This window comes from Drosophila mojavensis, unplaced genomic scaffold, assembly GCF_018153725.1.
Source record: "Drosophila mojavensis isolate 15081-1352.22 unplaced genomic scaffold, ASM1815372v1 contig_16, whole genome shotgun sequence".
Taxonomy (NCBI): domain Eukaryota; kingdom Metazoa; phylum Arthropoda; class Insecta; order Diptera; family Drosophilidae; genus Drosophila; species Drosophila mojavensis.
Genome location: NW_025318693.1, coordinates 11,716,123 through 11,735,797, shown reverse-complemented (window position 1 = coordinate 11,735,797; position 19,675 = coordinate 11,716,123). Strand labels below are relative to the sequence as shown.

At 36.2% G+C, this 19,675-nt stretch overlaps 1 protein-coding gene across 1 annotated transcript in view; it reads left to right on the top strand.

Annotated features, from left to right (window-relative positions):
* The window catches only part of LOC6572621, a 57,666-nt gene that overhangs the window by 2,867 nt on the left and 35,124 nt on the right, over positions 1–19,675 (top strand). Inside the window, exons 2-6 of the mRNA XM_032733363.2 lie at positions 5,045–6,119; positions 12,391–12,588; positions 12,667–12,819; positions 12,898–13,086; positions 13,153–13,315. Coding sequence (XP_032589254.1) covers positions 5,441–6,119; positions 12,391–12,588; positions 12,667–12,819; positions 12,898–13,086; positions 13,153–13,315 — 1,382 coding nt within the window. The 5' untranslated portion in view covers positions 5,045–5,440. The remainder of the gene's footprint in view (positions 1–5,044; positions 6,120–12,390; positions 12,589–12,666; positions 12,820–12,897; positions 13,087–13,152; positions 13,316–19,675) is intronic.

Genomic DNA, 19,675 nt, shown 5'->3' with positions numbered 1-19,675 from the left:
GCACATTTGCATGCAGCCAGAGAATCTGTTTCTTTTTTCCTATATGTAGTTCATATTCAATATTTTGAAGAAAAATATTTATTTTTCATTTTGAGGAATAATGAGTGCAGAGTGTGTCAAACTTTGATTTCGGCGCTCGTTGCTCGTATATATAAATAAATTATTATTTTTTCTGTTCCTTCTTGTTTGTGTTTGTTTACGACTGCAACTGTATGTCGCCTGTGTGCGTGTGTGTGTGCAACATATTGTGGCAATCAGAAACATATTTGCCTCGCTTTTTTATTTCTGATGGCACTTTGTCCACATGTTTATTCATGAAGCTAGTTGACATTTTATTGTAGTATATATTAAAAAAAAAAAAAATAAATAAATAAATAAATTTCTTTAAAGTTAAATAAATATTTAAACAAATGAATATTATATGAGTAGTTAGATACACGCATAGTTAAATAGTATAAAAGGTTGATGGACAGATAGGTACACGTATAAATACAGGGAGAAATATTTTTATAAATGAATTATTTTAATGTATATTTAAATTATATAAATATATGCTTAACTTTGTATTTATATAATTAAATATGGAGCAATAGTATTTATATTTATACCATAAATATATAGAAATTTAGAGACAGATTTATACCTAAATAGTTTAGCTATTCAAACTAATGAAACTGTCTTCAATACTAGAACTGCTTCCCCTTCATCTCCAGATAAATACCTTTATCTTTTCTGCATTATATTCTAAATCTAAATAAATAAAATATATACATACAATATATATATATGTATATTTATGCTTTTATATTTCTAAGAAAATATATATATATATATAATTTATATAGATTTAAAGTATTTTTAGGTCTGCTACTTCTCCAATTATGTGACATCTATCTAACTTTTGATATATGCTAAACTATGTCCAATTCACATAATGCTATCTATCAGCAGGCTGCAGCAAGTACAAAGCATTTTCCAAATTGTTTTTGGGTCTGCTCGGACCGTGTGAAGTGGCCCGCGGACAGAGAAGAGCAGCGGCGGTGCAGTGGAGCAGCGGTGCAACGGCGACAAAGTAATCCAAATCAAATCAGTTTGCTTAACTCGCATTCCAATTGGAATGCGAAGAGTTCTTTGTCTTCGCCTTTTGCCAGCTGCCAGCTCTTGACAGTTGCTGCCAGTTTAGCTCGAGACTGCATTTTCAGTTCTGCTTCTTTTTATACTCATTCACGAAAGTGAATCAGTATATTGGTTTTGTGCAATGTCCGTCTTGCTGTCCGTCCGTCTGTCCGTCTGTCCGTCCGTCCGTCTGTCCGTCTGTCCGTCTGTCCGTCTGTCCGTATGAACGCAATCTATTTCGGCGCTATTGAAGCTAGAGACTTGAAATTTGGAACACATACTCGTGTATATCTCCGATTTATAAAGTGTTAAAATTTTCTCGATCCGCCCACTAGGGGCGTGGCAAATCGGAAAATGCATTTTCCGATATACCAGAAATCATATAAGTTGAAGAGCTAGAAAGCTGAAATTTGGTATGTAGGTCCGCATCGACAACCCAAGATCACAAGCTATGGCGGATATATCTACGCCCATTGGGGGCGTGGCAAATCGGATAAAACTGTATCTCCTAAAGTTGTAAACCTAGAATGCTGAAATTTTGCATGTCAGCTAATGTTATGATTCTATAAAGTCTTAAAATAAAATTATAAGTCTACACCCATTAGGGGCGTGGCAAATCGGACCTGAAGATATAGTGATTTTTCAAATTCTGCTATTTTTTGGACACTATTGATGCCAGAGATCTCAAATTTTGTATATATACTCGGGCTGATCACCCAAGACCAAAAAGCTTTGTCGGATATATGTCCGCCCACAGGGGGCGTGGCAAACCGCAAAAATGTATATCTCCTAAAGTATAATAGCTAGAAGCTTCAAATTTAGATAATTGAGTTACTGGTAGCCTCATCTATCGATTCCCCAAAAAATCATTTTTACGCCTCTTTAGGGGCGTGGCATATCGAAAAATACCCTGTAGTTTTCACTTTTTTTGAGAGTAAGCATTCAAACTTTGCAGTTAGGGTACTGTTATCTCGTTCTAGAAACTGACCAAAAATGAGGTGTCTACGCCCAGTAGGGGCGTGGCAAATCGGAAAAGCCTGTATATTCTACAGTATTAGAGCGAAATTTAACTACTAAATTGTTGATGAGATGTGAATGAGTATTCCGCAGTCGGTAACGCCCGACTGCAACGTTCTTACTTGTTTTGCTTTAGTTTTCTTTTCGATTTTCGTTCTTTTCGTTTTGTCATTTCCTTTTGGTTAGCACCAACGAAATTCCGAGGACATTTCTGTTGTGTTTCGATTTCGAGTTCTTTTTTACGCACTTGCAGTTTATTTTTAATGTTGCGCATTTTATTTAAATGCGGTGTCGAGCTGTCGTCTATTTATTGTTTACTTACGTGCTATTTTTAGCGAAGCGCATTTTCGTTTTCACTTAGTGAAACTGAATTAAGTGCTCAAATCCGTATATACTCGACGCTCAACAGCTGATATCACGATGTCCGAAATAGCGATGATTTTCCATTCAATAAAGCACTCTATAAATACAGCCCGAACAAACATCAGCTAACGCCGACTCAATTAGCCCCTACGCACATAAATATAGTAGATTTATGGCCCTCTTTCTGGAAGGGAAAACTACTTTCTCAGCCGCCCAAGTACTGGAAAAACTTCCGCAGCAAATTGAAAATTGACTCAAAAGTTAAAGCTAATGTTTTCAGCTAATGTACCTTGACATTTGTGCGCTTTGACTCTAAAAATAGTAAATAATTTCGTAAGATAAATAAAAGAATTTTTAATGTTTTCCTTTTGTTATTTTTAAAACATGAAGAGGGTATACTGGTCGTATCACAAAACATGTAACATACTGACAATGAAACATAGAGAAATTAAATCAGGCTTATCCTCAATGATTTAGAATTAGCAATATAATAGCTTATCAGATGAGTTGCTTAAAGTTTTCATTTAGCTTCTATTAAACTAGTAACTGGTGAATCATAACAGGGAAAATACAATTAAAATAAATCAATTGCATTATTATAAAAATTATAAGAAACCCAAATTAAATATGAAATTAAAACGTTCGTCATGCAAAATTATTTTTTAGGGTATTTTCAGATCGGTTTCCATTTTATTTATTGGTTTTTGGGGACCATTTTTTTATTCTTGAGCGCCAGCAGAGTGCAAAAAAATGTTAAGTGCAGCCGGAAATGTTGATAAATATATTATAAATAGATTTAATATTTTTATCTAGTACATATACACATATGTATATTTGCTTTAGCAGCAATTGAAACTAGTTTTGTTCTACAAATTTGGCTATAAAGTTAGTTTTTAGCTTGCCCCATATTTTGTTGTTGTTTCAGTAAGGTTTGTTGTTGAAATAAAAAATGCTTTTAGAGCGTCAAAGCGTTCTGTTTATTTTGATATATAGTCAAATACACTTATGCAGACACACATAAGCAAATATACATATGTGCACACATATATATCTATATCTAGCTATGCGGCACATATTACGCGTATGTTTCTATTTTCCGAGTTTGTTTGCTCGTAAAAAAACACAGAAAACAAAAAAATCATTTAAAAGTAATTTTTTGCGTTCCGTTTTTATTTAGGTATTCGCATTGATTTTGCCACTCGTGAATTTATGTATTTGTATTTGTATAAATAGCATTAGTGTCAACACATACGGGCGCATACAAAAGAGCCGTAAGAAGCTAATTGAATTTTTATTAGCATTTTTATGATTAATCGTCATGGGAAATGCTGCTATTTTTATCATTTGTTTATGCAACAGAGCAACAAATTGTGAATTTGAGACCAAAGTTTCAAATGGCATTCAGATTTTATTTGCTATGTGTCGGCATTTGAATGATGGACGTTTGTTCTGATCTCTATATGTGTGTGTAGTCATATATGTATATTCTTATATATGTATATATGTATGTATAATCGTTGCTTTCAGTTTGTATAGAAAATCGTTTTAATGCCAGCTCTTATATCATTCAGTGGAACTGATGTGAGCTTCAAAGTCTACAGTGCGTATTATTAAAGTTCAATTGATTTGATAATCCTTCAAGTGTGTGCTTCCAAGTAATTGATTTTTTGAGAGCTGCCACAAAACAGAACCGAATTGCAACATAATTGGCTGTTGTCGAGAAGCAAAAATAAATGCTCAAATTGGAAAAATGAACAGCACTTTGATGGAAAACCTCGTCAATGTGAAGTGAAAAAACCGAAAACGAAAACTAAAATGAATTGAGTGATGGGTGAAAAGAATGCTGAGGAATTTTAATTCAATTTGTTTGAAAAAATTAAATTATCAAAAATATAGTAGAAAAAGCTTATGCATAACTAAGTGAAAATAGAAATATATTTAAGAAATATTTAATAAACCCGAAATAGTTTCATTTAATTTGTTTCACTTGCAATGAGAAGCCAAATCATTTCAATATTGTTTGACATGAGTTGATCCGTACAAAAAGCTATTCAGCTTCATATTAAATCTCATATGGTTAGCTGTAATTTAATTTTAAATATAAAACATTCTTTGATACGAAATAATTCTTGGTATTTGATTTAATAAAATGCATTTTCCCTATGCCTCGGATGACCAGTTTTTCTTGTTTAGTTATTTGGCTAAAATAATAAACTCGAATACATGTTTAGCAACATATTAAGCCGGACGTTGCTGGACATTTGAATAAACCACAACAGCAACACAAATATTTGAGTGCAATTCTGAGAGCAGATTTGAGCTGTGTTTAATCTCTAATGCCTTTGACAAACAAAAGCGACAGAACGTAAATATTTGCTACGAAAGAATCACAAAAGAAAAGAGCTGCCAAGAAAAAATTAAAAAAAAAAAAAAATGAAAAAAACTTGAAAACAACATTTAAATTGTTTATAGCTTTGAGTTTTACCCAATTCGTATTTTCTTACATTTTTTCCATTTCTTTTTTCCGTGTTTTTCTTTCGCACAAAAGAAAACTGAATGAAAGTTTGCCGTGCAGCAGCAATGCAAGAGCCCAAGTACAGTAAACACTCGACAGGAAACATGTTAAAAATGTACAAGTAAATAAAGTGAGAGAACTATTCGGGGCATCTGGCAAATCCATGTAAATAAAAGTTTAAAAAAAAAAAAAGCAAAAAATTAAGAAGATTGCGAAAATAGAGGAAAATGTGGCGATTTGGGCAGAGCATAAAACGCAATTAACGCAACAAAGAAAGAGACAAATACAAAAGACAAACGTAATGTGAAAACTTGAGCTTGAGCTAAAATTGAAATTAAAATTGAAAATAGAAAATTGAAAATAAAAAGACCACCAGCTGCAGCACAAAGAGGAACAGAGACAGAGAGAGCGAGCGAGAGAGAAGGCGCCATGAAGTTTCATTTGGCCGCTTTTTGGTTATTTTTGTTGACAGTTGGCGGCAAGCGGCAGCAGCAATTAAGCGCTGATTGTTGTCACGGGGCAGCCACTTGGGGCATGCCAACTGCAGCTGCAGCTGCAGATGCCACTGCAGCAGTTGCACCAAAGCTAAATTCAATCGATGGCCGCATCGGAAATGAGTCGCAGAACGCAACAAAATTTCGTGTGGCCGCAATTCGAACGCCAGTCGAACCTCCGCCGGTTATTGGGGACATCACAACAACGACAAAAGCAACAACAACATGGCCTTCAGCTCTAACGGATGCCACAACGCTCACGGCCAAAACAATCGCTCAGCTGGCATTCAAGTCGGCCAAGGCAAACACTTTAGAGCTGAGCTTTAAGCAGCGCATGGCTCAGCTATTCGCCAGCGAGGAGCAGCCAGAGTCCACTCTAACAACAACAACAACAGCTGCCACGCCTGACAGCGATAGCAGCACTCACCATCCGGAAAGGCGGCACGTGGTGCCCGACAAGCTGCTCTACACACCGGAGCTGCAAATCAAACAGGGTCGCCTCATGGGCATCACACGTCGCTTCCAGGTAACAAGCGGCCTGCGCGAGGTGGATCAATATTTGGGGCTGCCCTATGCGGAGGCGCCCACTGGGAGCAGGCGCTTCATGCCGCCAGGTGAGTAACATGACTTCTTAGCTATAGTGATGTCAGACCAGCTTGTTTAGAGTTAAAGATTTGTATATTCTATTCAAACATATTTCAAAGTTTATAATAGATTAATTTCATACCATACGTAGCTTTGTTGTATTTTTGCTGCATTTTATTTTATATGTATGTTTCAAATTTTTGAAAAATATACTATCATAAATGAAAATTTGTATAAATGTATTTAAAGTAATTCTATTCAATAATTTAATTTATTGATGAGCTTAATTCTATACTAAGTATTTTATTATTATTACAAAACTATTTTTTTTTTTTTGTTCATTAAAATAACATACAGAATAACTTAGTAAATTTTGTTAATCATCAGATAGTTGTTGGTTGTTTTTTTTTTTTTTTTTCATTTATTAATTTGATTTAATAGAAGCAACTACTTATAATTTAAAAAAATAATATTTATATTTTTAGAATATATTTACATTGTCATATTTTATTATTAAATATATTTTAAAATATATATATATATATTATGTTGAACATTTTTCTTAAATTCTAAAATTAGATTATTTTTAAGCAATTATTCACATATTATAAAAAAAAATATTATTTATACTTTTATTTATAAACAATAAAAAAAAACCTTTTTGGATATTCTCAAATTCAGGTTGATCTGTATTTATAAATATTCCCTTTCAATTTTTGGATTAATTAAAATGAAAATTTGTACACCTATAGACTATAAAAAAAACTCAGATTTTAAGATTAATGATGCATCTATAAATCCTATTAGTGTATGTACATAAATAAAACTGTTTCGAATAGTTTTAAAATAGCTTTATAAATTATATTCCCATTTCCTAAAACTTACACCCGTCATCACTGTTGCATTGGACCTATTGGTACTTAATAGCAGCAGCCGCAACGTAACGAAAATCAAAACCCAAATTGCGATCCGCATGCCGGGAAAACATTCTGACCATGTCTCAAACACATGCTGCAGGCCAATTCAGAATGCAGGCTGTAATTTAAGCAATTATCTTTCCAGGTGAGGATGCGGGTGCAGGTGCGGGTGCGGAGACACCTGGCTGAGGTTGCTGGCATGACTTGACACGTATTGCGAGCCTGCCAGACATTTTTGCAGCTAAATTGGATCCAATTGGAAGTTATTGTTGCAATGAAAATGTTTGTCGACTCGAGTATTTCTCGAATGCATGCACAGCCCAAATGTGTTTATGGAATATCTGTGCAGCTCTGCGTATCATATTTTTGTTTGTTTTATAATTGGGTTTCTCAGTGCCGGCGAGTGCCAAATATGTATGCTAATTACGCACATACAAATTGCAAATATTTGCCAATTATGCGCTTGTTGAATGTCGAATGCCAAATGAGAATTGTAGTAAATACCGAGAGACTGGGCCAAGTTATTTCCGGCTATTGAGTGGCTGGCTGGCCAAGACAGTCGGACAGCCAGGACATTGCCATGCAAAAACCACAATCTACCAACGGCATTCACAAGTGCACAGACAGGATATGGCTCGACTCAGTCCGGGGCCACAATAAATTATGTGGCAACAAAATGTTGCACCATCCAAAGCCACAGGCCATAACAAAAGTGCCTGTCACCAATTCTATTTGTCTGTGTGTGTAAGTGTATCTCGTCTGTGTGTGTGTGTGTGTGCGGTGCAAAGTGCTTGCCACCGCGTTGCGTTTATTGAGCACTTGAGTGGCGCACACTCAATCCATGCAGCAAGTGCAGCAGTAACGGAAGACGGCGGACAGGCCGTGGCTGCTGTTGAGCTCAACACTGACGCCATATTTGTCAGCGGAAACTGTTCCTCTTCTTCTGCTCGCGGTGGTTGTTGTTGCTGTTGGTGTTGCAAACATGTCGACGCGCTGTTGCAACAATAGGGCGCAGAGTTTTGCCTGGCAAATTCAAAGCCAATGCAAATACGAGATTCCTTTGCGTATATGTATATGTGTTGTATGTACAGTTGAAACACACACCCAAACACAAACAAAAACACCCACACACACACATACACAGCCACACACAGCACACGCACACTTTCGAGCAAATAGAAAAAGTTGTCGAAAACACGTCACAAATTGGTTCGCCAGCATTTGTATTTTCTCTCTTTTCGCTGCTCTGGGGAATCGCGCGGGGCTTTATTTATGTACTAACAGCGCGTCCTATTGCCTGTTGCGAAAATTATTAATAACAAAATGCAAATAACGCAACCGACTGACGCGCAGCGCCCCCCATGCCCCGCCCATGTTGCCATGCCTCGTTTGCTGTTTATTGTTGCGGCTCACACAAACACACACACTCCAACACCAACACCCACACAAACACACAAAACTGTGTGACCATGTGCACCAAGATTTCGCTCGCTCTTTGTTTTATGGGCGTCATAACAAAACGCGCCGCGTTCGACAGGCGAAATGAAATTTGTTCGACTCGAATATGTCAAAGTGTAAATGCTGCATATCTGGAATGTTTTGAGATGCCTGAAATTGCCCCGCAATGTAATGGCAAAGAAAGACAATGATGAGGAGAGAGAAAGAGAGAGAGAGACAGAATAGTAGTGAACATAGTGCACGCAATATGAGTTTTCTTTAATGTAATGAAACTTGTCTAAGAGAATTATTTGTAGAAATGTTTTGTCTATAGAATATTTATATCACGCATCAGCAGATATTTCGCCCTTTAATCATATTATTTTTGACAAACAAATTTGCTGCTTTATACAGTACATTTAGCAATGTCGAAAAATCAGACGCTAATCAACCAAAATATTTAATTGTTTGCAAATGTTTTAATTATTTAATTTAATCACATTATCGTGAAATCCCTGATATAAATGCATTGACCATGGCGTTTAATTTTTAAGGAATTTATGAATTAATAATGTTGATAATATTATACATATATGTATATATTATAAATAATAAAGTAGAGACCGAAGCAGAACAATTTATATATTTATATTCATATGCGTGTACTTAGAGTAACTGAGCGCGACACCATTAAAGAGATGATAAACTTAGCAGAGATTATAATACGAGTTATTTTTAGTAGAAACGCCAATCCAATAAACAAATGGACTCTCATATCATTTACATATTTGAAATATATACTCATTTATACTCTGGTCTAATGAAATAAAGTTATTCCCAATACACCTACTAAAAGAAGTGCAAATCTGAATATATTTTCTCCTTTTTTCTAAAATATTTAAATATTTCCATAAATATTTAAAATATACTTTAATGGACAAACCCAACATTTTATAAAGGCATGGCAAAATTGCTAAAACTTTGATAATTATAAATTCACAATCTAATACTTAAAGTACAATTGGCAGCCTCTACTGATTTGCCAAAATTTATATAAATTTAATTAAAGATATGGATTGTAGCAAATGTTGAATGTTAAATGATTTGGAGCTGGCAGCTCAGTTGCGCCCAACTGTCCTGTTCTTATATATATAAACTGCTGAGAGTTTAGCAATATTATCTTTATTCAATCCAATTTATTATACAATATAATAGTCTTTGAGCCCCTTCAAAAGTGGTCTTATCGATTCGATGCCAGTTCCTGCAATTATATTATTACCCACTTACAATATTATCCTTTCTTTAAAATACTTATATTAATAATTAAAATAGCATATTAACTTAATTAGAATTAAGCATCAGACTATCTAATGTTTTATACAACTTTAATCTACATACCCAATGCCAATGCTACGAAACCTCGTTAATGAAAATATTATCTCAAATATTGTCGAACTCGATATCTAGCTGCAGTTGGTAAATTTGCATATTAATTCGTTGGCAAAACTGCATTAAAATTCCATTTTGCGCTTGATAACCCGATCGAAATTTGCATAGCTGTGCGAAATGTTTCCATTTGAATCTTTGGCCAAATATTGTCAGCGACTAACCACTGCACAAACCAAGCCAAGCCAAGCCAAGCTACTGCGATTGGCTGTCCGCTGATGTGGCACGAAGTGTGTCATGGGGCATGCTTAGTGTCTATGTGTGTTTCAGCTGGCTGCTGCAGCAACAATGCAACGGAACCGAAACTAAGTTGACCAAATCGTGGTCACAATTGCCCCACATAAGTTCCACTCACATGCAATGCAAAGCAATGCAAAGGAATGCGACGCGATGCGAGGCGACGTTAACTGAAATGCCAAAAACCCAACCGCAGTCAACTTGGCCACAGTGTCCCGAGTGTCCGCTGCAGGAAGTGTCCTGTTCATGTTGCCTCTCCATGTGCACGAGTGTGAATGCCGGCGTGGCGCTGCCTGTGAGCTCGCATGCGGCTGTCTACTTGTTTACGGCACTTTCAAGTGCCCGTTGACCGTGCTACATAAATACGAAATTGACTTTGTGCTCCCCAAATGCCACGCAAACCAATCGAATTCTTGTTTTTCCGCGGCAACCGGAATAGAGACAAAGAGCGGACAGATAGGGAGTGCGAGAGAGTGAGAGGGAGAGGGAAAAGAGAAAATAACCAAGCGTGGAATCGTTGGTTATAACTGGCACAGTGGGCCATTTACAGTTATATGGGATGTTAGATACGAATTTGTTACATGGTAATCATGAATTGCAATCGAGTAATACTTGAAATGATTTAATACAGTAAATAGTTGCGGTCGATTACTAGCTATTGCATAAACTCATTTACTTATTCCATGTTTAAGGTAGATAAAACGGGATAAGAACTAATCTGTCATCTGGAGAACTAGAAACTCATCTTCCATATTTACTTTAGAATATATTGTAAATATAATATAGCGCAGAGGCGATATACAGTAATTTATTAACTAAAAAACTTGATAGATTTGATAAAACTGTTCATAATGAATATTATGCAATGAGATGACAGACAAAAAGAGTAACGTATATTGACTTTTTCACTTTAAAATTGGTGTTCATGAACAGATAAATATAATAAATATGAGAGCATACCCTCTAAGCACTCAACGGCTAGATATGCTAAAATATATGTCGGGGCGTTGCGTTTCTTATTCATGTTCTCCATCTGAGCTGCGCGTACCAACGAATTCCCGGTGTGTCGCTAAACTCTTTTTAATGCTTTTACTCGTTCAATCGTCTGTGACCAAGTGTGACTTCTCGTCTACTCTCGAAACTTCTAATCATGGTCGCATATTCTTGCTCATCGAAAGCACAGCGACCCTGCTGCGATCAACATAGCTAGCCGTCTCGCTCTCACCCAGCGACAACCGGGACCACGTTCAGTAACAGCTATTGTTGTCTCTCTCTCTTAGTGACAATACATACTTTAATTGCACTACGATACTTAATCAATCGATTAACACGAATTGACAGTCTTTCTCATCACTACTGCACTAAGAAATCAAATTGCAACTTCAACAGTGTAATATCGCACTGACACGACATATATAACATGTGTAACTTGTATGGACTCTTAAGGTAGATAGATGAAATGTGTGCAATCCTCGCGACAAGACAAGAATATGTAAGAGACTAGCGCTGAACCTTACAAACTCAGCGATAGATTATGTAATAGATCAATACTGAGCCTTACACACTCAGCACTAGAAATTATGCATGAGTCTGGCTATATAAACTCGGGCTCAGAAGAATAAAGATCAATACGAAACTAAACACCATCATAGTCAAGTGTATTCGTTCAATTGCTGATTTCCACACCTTCAATAAGGAGACTTATAAATTTGGTTTGCTTTATTATTAATAGCTTAACTATTCCATTTTTTTAAACGTTAAAAGATAAAAACGTTCATGATCTTATGGTACACCTGTTATAGGCATAGGTACTTCTGCCATATCTCCTTGTTCTAGGCTTACCATCCCCAATATTCATAAACTAAAATTGAACAATATAAGTTTCCTTCGATAGATGGTAATTTGAATTTAAAAGAGTGTAATTTGCATTAATATTTAAAGCTTCTTTTAACAACAAATATATTAAATACTATATATTAAAATGTAATAAGATCATAGATAAGTAAATGTAGATAGATTTATATAATTAAAATAATGTAATATTTATTTAGTTATATATTAGTTATTTAGTTATATACAATATTATAATTATATTATACATTTTTTGGTATTTTAATTTTCACCCAGTTATTGCTAGTTGTCGGCACACTGTGCTGTTGACTGCTGCTAGTTTAGCTCGAGTGCTGGCGAAAAAGTGCTTTATGAAAGTTTGTTTTAGCTTATCTAATGGCGTTGCTCCCCTCCGCTTGGCTCTCCCTTGCAGGTGCGCCCTTGCCATGGCAGGGCCTGAAAATCGCGCGTCATTTGCCGCCGGTTTGTCCACAAAAACTGCCGGATGTGTCCGGGCCGAGCAGTGTAAACATGTCACAGGGCCGTTACAGGCACTTGATGCGACTGATGCCCTATCTGAAAACGGAGAGCGAGGACTGCTTGTATCTGAACGTGTACGTGCCGCACACAGGTAACTTAATGATGCACATAGCAAATCCAGAAACTAAAGCCATGTCATCCTCCCTCTGTCTCTCTCTACCCCTTGCAGACCCCGTGGCAGGGACCAAGCAGCACGCCGTGCTTGTTTATTTGCATGGCGAGTCCTTTGAGTGGAACAGCGGCAATGCCTACGATGGCTCCGTTCTGGCCAGTTATGGGGAGGTCATTGTGGTCACTGTCAACTATCGGCTCGGCGTTCTAGGTATGTAGTCTGGGCGTGGCGCCGCCCCAGTCGACCCTAATGGACAGTGTGCTAATTGCCTGTCACGATATGCTTTAGGGTTTATGCGTCCGGGCATCGATGCTCATAATATAGCCAACTATGCGCTGCTCGATCAGATAGCTGCGCTGCACTGGATCAAGGAGAACATCGCGTCCTTCGGTGGGGACAACACGCGCGTCACGCTCATGGGCCACAGCACCGGCGCCGCCTGCGTCAATTACCTAATGGTCTCGCCGGTGGCATCAGGTAAGTGCCACGCCCAAAAATCAAACCAACCAGCTGCCCATTGATTATAATGGCATTTAAATGTAGGTCTATTCCATCGCGCCATTCTCATGTCCGGCTCGGCCATGTCCGACTGGGCCGCCAGCAATCAGTCCCTGCAATTGACCATGCAAATAGCCCAGTCCCTCGACTGTCCGCTGGCTGGCCACGAGGAGGACGATGCTCTGCTGAATTGCCTGCGCCAACGTCGGTGAGTCAATCAATTTATTGAATTATTGAGTGTGGTGCGAGCGTGGTGCACCAGTTCATTTTAATCGCACCACAATGCGCGCTAATGCCTTTTACTGTTGCTGCTGCTCCTCTTGCTGCTGCTGTCCATTATCTTGTTTCGATGTTTGGTCCTAATTTAATTTACGCTGGCATCTTCCAATAGCCCGCCGGCCTGGGCTGTGATTCATTTGTGCTTAATGATTCGATAAATTTACGAGAGAGTGTCGCGCCGCGTTCTCAATGAGCCGTACACGGCCACGCCCACCCACCGTTGTTGCTGGCCATAACTAATCATGCGTGGGCATAAGCCTGCAGCTTAGTTGTAATCCTTTGTATCCATTCTATTCGAAACACGCGCCTAATAAGCGCCACGTTTAGTTGAGTGGTGCGCTGTGGTTGCCGTTAGGCGGTGGTCACTGGGCGCTGGGCGGTGGGCGGTGGGCGGTAGGCGTGCTAGTTAATTGCTTTTCAATTAATCACGTTTTTGGATCGCTTCTTCAGCAACGACAGAGGTCGAGCTCGAGCTCGGCGTCGAGGTCGGTGTCGGTGTCGAGGCTCGTTCACTTAGCGGCCCATTAGGTGACGGGCTCCATAGATTATGCTTTTTATTTGCATTTTTGTTTTTTTTTTTTTTTTTGCGAGACTGATTTTTTAGAATTTTGGTAATGGATTTACTTAAGGAAATCAATTTGTATTTTCAAGCTGAGGAAATAATACAAATGATTTTTGATATTAAATTATAGTTGATCATTTAATTCAATTTAACTATAATTACATAAATTCATAAATTCATTCATATTCGATTCATTTATTCAAATAATATAATAATTTCTTAATTAATACCATTTCAACAATTATTAAAAAAAAAAAAAAATGCACTCAATTTCTGCATATTTATAGCATTATGAACGTGAATTATGAATACTTTTTGGAATTCCTGTGTATTTAATTAGTGCACATGCTCGCATTGCATATGCATGCATTAATATTTTATTTGAACATTTGTTGAAATCAAAGTTTTATTTGCAAAAATTAAAACATTAAAAAAAAAATAAAAATTAAAAACAATAGTTTATCGCGACTTCGGCTCATTTGAATAAATTACTATCATAATATCATAAATTATGCTTCGTTCCTATTTTAATTGCGCATTAGCGCTGTGCAACAACAAGAGCCCGTTCCCTCCCTGCACGGCCACATAATGAAAATGTGCGAAAAGCGAGCGCAAAAGGAAAATGGAAAAACTAAAAAACCATTTGCATACAGAGCGAAATAAAAGCACATGATGTAAAATAATATATGTAAAACAAAATCAACAACGGGACAATAATAGTAATTATGTTAATTATGCCAAGCACATGCACACACTCACACTTGCACTCGCGCTCGCACTTAGACTCACACACACACACAAACACTCAGACTTACACACACGCGCTCTGTCACTAGACAAACATTGCAACAGTCGCTACTTTGCCTGCTTGTTGTGTGTGTGTGTGTGTATGCTTGAGTGTGTGTGTTGCTTTCTTTTGCCAGCTGCAAATTGACACTGTGAGTTGGAAAACTGTTGGGTTTGCTCTGCTCTGCTCACACCCTCCGCTGGGCGCAGTTGAGCCGCAATGAGCTAGAGGCAAAGATAAAGTTTATGCAGCCTAATTATCCGCTCTCAAAATACCCTGCGACAAATATATAAGAAGAGTTTGTGAATGAGAAAAGTTAAAGAGACAGGGAAAAGTTAAATAAATTGATGATATAAATTAAATAAATATGTATAGAAATATATAGCATAGAGAAATAACTTGATCTATTTCATCATCTCTTCAATTATTCTTCTCTTAACGTCCATTCATCACCAATCAGAATCGAAGTGAGAGAGAGACAAAAGAAAAAGCAGAATAGATATATGGACAGACAGGTAAAATTACAGCTACAGATTTTGCTATTTTGAAGAGGTATGAAAATTGCCAAAGTATTTATAATTAGACTTTTAATTTTAAAAGAAAATGAAAGAGGATATATTAAAACTACAAAAATAACTTAATCACTTTTTTAGTTGTATTTCTATATTTTTATAAAATAATATGTATTACCCTTTACGTGCAGTTCTTCTGCCTGTTGAATCAAGCTAGCCTCAAGAGTGCAACCAATGTGTTAATGAGTGAAAAGGCTTTGAAGTACATTTACGTCTGGGTGTGACTGTATGAAGAAGTAAAGTAGTGAATGGGCGCAGTGATGGGGCGCAGTGCATGTGCGAGAGTTAAATGAATGCAATGAATTATATATGAACTACTGTGCACGCACAGACACTCCAACTCAAACAGGTAACACAGCAAAGCAGGTATTTTGGCCACATTCCTATTTATTCTGCACACCCACACACTGCCAGCTAAAAGTAATAAGTTTTGCGTGTGTGATTGTTGTTGCTGTGGTGCGTGTTGCTCCTTTGTGTCTAGCTGCTGCACATATTTAATATTTAATTATAGCACAGTCTGTGCCGTATTTCTTGTAGTTATTCAAATGATTTGCTCATTTCCAAATGTTCAATTTATTTATTTGGGCCCAACTACAACACAGAGTTTGAAGCCTGGAAGCAAATCCATGATTTAATTATTGAACATTACAATGAATGCTGTGAGAGTTTTGTCTGCCAGTGAGCTGTGCGCATTTCATTTTCTTTGTAGCTAATTATTAATTTACAAATGCATTTGCATTGCAGTTAACGCTGTGCTAATATTTCGCTTAGCTGATTGCAAAATGCAAATGAATAATTTATGCAAATTGCACTACTCGACACACACACCAGCCCACACACACACACACATGCACGCAACTCAAATGAATGTGGTGGCTGTTAAATAAGGAATGAGCATAACTAATTGATATGAAGAACTTTCTAAATTCTACAACAATTTGATTTGAATGAAGGCATAAAATATGAAGCCATTTATTTGAGTTTCCCTCGCACTGCATACGGCATTTAAGCAGACAGAGAGCTACAGCTGGTGTGCACCTAATCGCCTTAGAACTGACGCTCTGCAGTGAGAGAATGAGAAATGCAAACAAATTCGAGAAAAATATCATGCATATCAAGTATACGCCCGGCAGCACACAAAAAATTAACTTGTGCGTGTAAACAAATGTTTGCATTGTGCTCGTTTGAGCTCTTTTAATTGAAAACAACAAAACAACAAAAAGGAAAGCATATTAAAAATTCATTAAACAGAAACCATCAACTACAACAAAATAAGGTCGATCTTAGTCTAAATAAATGTTGGTCCTGCAGCAACTAACTTACGAGTGCGAGCTGCTTAAGTAGCTGCATGTTGCACACAAGCAGTGTCATCAATCTTCGTTGATGCCACACACATACATATATACACACACACACTTACACACAGAGACAAGCACTTTTATATATGTGTCTATGTATATAAGTATATTGAAAGTGCACGCCAGACAAATTTGTGCATTGTATTCGAGTTGCCTGCACAAAACTCTGACAAATATATTTACTCAAATAGCACAATGGCTTGATACATAAAGTCACTTGAATAGGTACAGGAATTGTGCTGCAACAATATTTATTTAGTTAAATTCAGAAATGTTACGCAGAGGGTTGGCAATGTAATTCTAAACTGTAGAAGTACAGTTCTGAACATTAAAAGAAAACCAAGGTTTAAAAATTTCAGAGTAAATATTTAAATAATACAATAAGGAAAGAAGATTATTAAAAGGTAATCATACAAACTAAAATAAAAATTATAACAAAATTATTTTAAACACACATAGATTATTAAATAAGAAAAAGTTATAAAAAAGCTTATTAAATTTGATTAAATGAGATTACATTAAGATTATAAATTATAACTATAAGTGAATCAAACAATGTGAAAACCCTGTTTTAATAAAAAATTATAAAAAACTATATGATTTAAAAAAATATATATATTATTTGTATAATCATGAACAGCATTAGAATAAAACTAATACTAATAAAAGGAAAAGATCTTATTTCCATAAATTGCAATGCGATTATAATATTTAATTAAATCGATATGGCAAAAGTTAATATATACAAATTTTAATCCAATATACGTACATATAATGCAACATATCATATAGATACAATATATCGTATAATAATTTAAAATGATTTTCAATAAAAACTTAAAAATAAATTAAAAAAAAAAAAAAAAAAAAATTAAGAAATAATAGTTTATTTATTTAATCAATTATTAAACTATTGAAATTATATAATTATAATTATATTAAAAAAAAAAGGCTTAAAGATATTTTTAATATTTAATTAAGTAAAAGAAGTAATTATGGAAATTATTGGTTAAAATTTTTACCAAAATTAAAAAAAAAATATTGATTTATTTGCTTTTAATTGTTTATGTGATATAATATGGTTTAGTTTGTAATTGATATCAAATCATTTATTCATGTTAATTATTTATTAAAATTGGCCTGAAATTATTTGATTTGATAGATAAATATTTGTAGATAAATATTTATTTCATATAAAATGTTAAGTTGTTTCTATGCAGCTGCTCAGCACTGTGCGCCCGCACATGTCTGCATCTGAGCCAACTATTGCTAACAAGTTAATCGCAGCTGCAGTTCAACTTGCGACAGTTTTGCGACAGAGCGTAGCTAATAAGAGCAGCAGCAGCAGCAGCAGAAACAATGCAGGAACAATGTTGGATGGAAAGAGCGCAGGTTCTGTGCCACATATGAAAATCATAAATCACATATACGACACGCGTCAAAAACTTTGCGCTCTGCAGCTGAAACTCAATTGAAGCGCTGCCACAACAAGCGGAACATTGGCTTGAGAAGTCCCTGCAGCCAGTCACAATTTGTCGAGCACACTGTCTGTGGGCTAAACAGAAACACAGGCGATAAACTTGGTCATGTGTCGATGGCCACGCCCCGAAAGACAATTGGCGTTGACCGCAGTAGAGCCGATGCCTGCATCGGACCCGGAACATGTCTCGACCATTGACCATGCCAACAGCAGCCGCACAAACTACTGCGGTTGATTAAGTCTTTAAGTGTTTGCGGTGCTGGGCTGAGGTGGAGGTGGATCGTTGGGTGGTGCGGCTGCCAGGGAATGCAGCTTAAGTGCTTTAAGATGATATTGCCCGAAGGGAGCTTTAAGTGCGCTTTTGTAAAATCAGGCGGGTCAATTAATTCAATTACCGCTAAATGGCGCTTGTCCTTCACATTTATTCAAATCAATGCACACGTAAGCCACATGTGCTTAAAAAGGTACGTTCTGTGCTCATTAAGGGTAGTCCCTATATTCCGTTTCAACATCCAATTGACATTTTGTAAATGTGAAGCTGCAAAATTTTCAAATAAAATTCGATTTTCGACTGCACCAGGCTATGGAATATATAATGTTAGCGCATACCCTGTTGAGGTGAGAAAAGTAAAAGAGGGTATATAAAATGCAGACAAATTAGAATTTATATTAAAAAAAAAAAATAAAAATTAAATAAAATATTTCTGTTACATTTGTACTAAATAAAATACATTTTAACTAATGCAAATTAATAAATAAAATGAATATACAATTACTAGTTTTAAGGAATAGTACAAGAAGGTACGAAGAATGCAGAAAAATAAAATTTATTATAAAAAAATAATAATAAAATAAAATTTGTTTACTAATAAAAATTAATAAATAAAATGAATATACTATTATTAGTTTTAAGCAAAAATGTATAGGAAATCTTCTAGTCGCGCTTTGTTTGTTTGCTTGTACGGACTGTCTGCATTTGTGAGATAAAATTGTGCTGCCTGCAATTGCATATTTGCTTCGGTTTTTTTACTTAATTCTTACCAACATCAATGCTCTTTGCCAGAGTGAAACTCTGGCATCTGAATTTTTATGCAAACTACTACAGAAATTGGACCCAGTCGAACTATTCGGCAACGAAATATTGCAGCAATAGCAACAACAACAGCAACAGCCACGCCAGCAGCAACAATGAAATTTACATCGGGGCAAAAAGTGCATGCGCTTATGGGATTTTTCGTCGATGATGTCTATATATGTTTATTGCATTCCAAATATGATATTCTGTTTGGCCCAGAGTTTATTGTCTTGCTGAAAGAGTAGTTGAATGCAAATGCGTTCATTTGACGTATACGTACATTGGCTTCGGCACATACAAATACGTTTCTAATTTGGTACTGTTCGCTAGGTCTCACTCCATTTGGTTAAAGTAAATTTAAGCAACAGCTGTGGTGAGGCAATCGAATAGCAAAAATCCCCTTTCAAGCCATATGTGTATCTGTTGGGATGTATCTTTATGTGGCGCACGTGTGT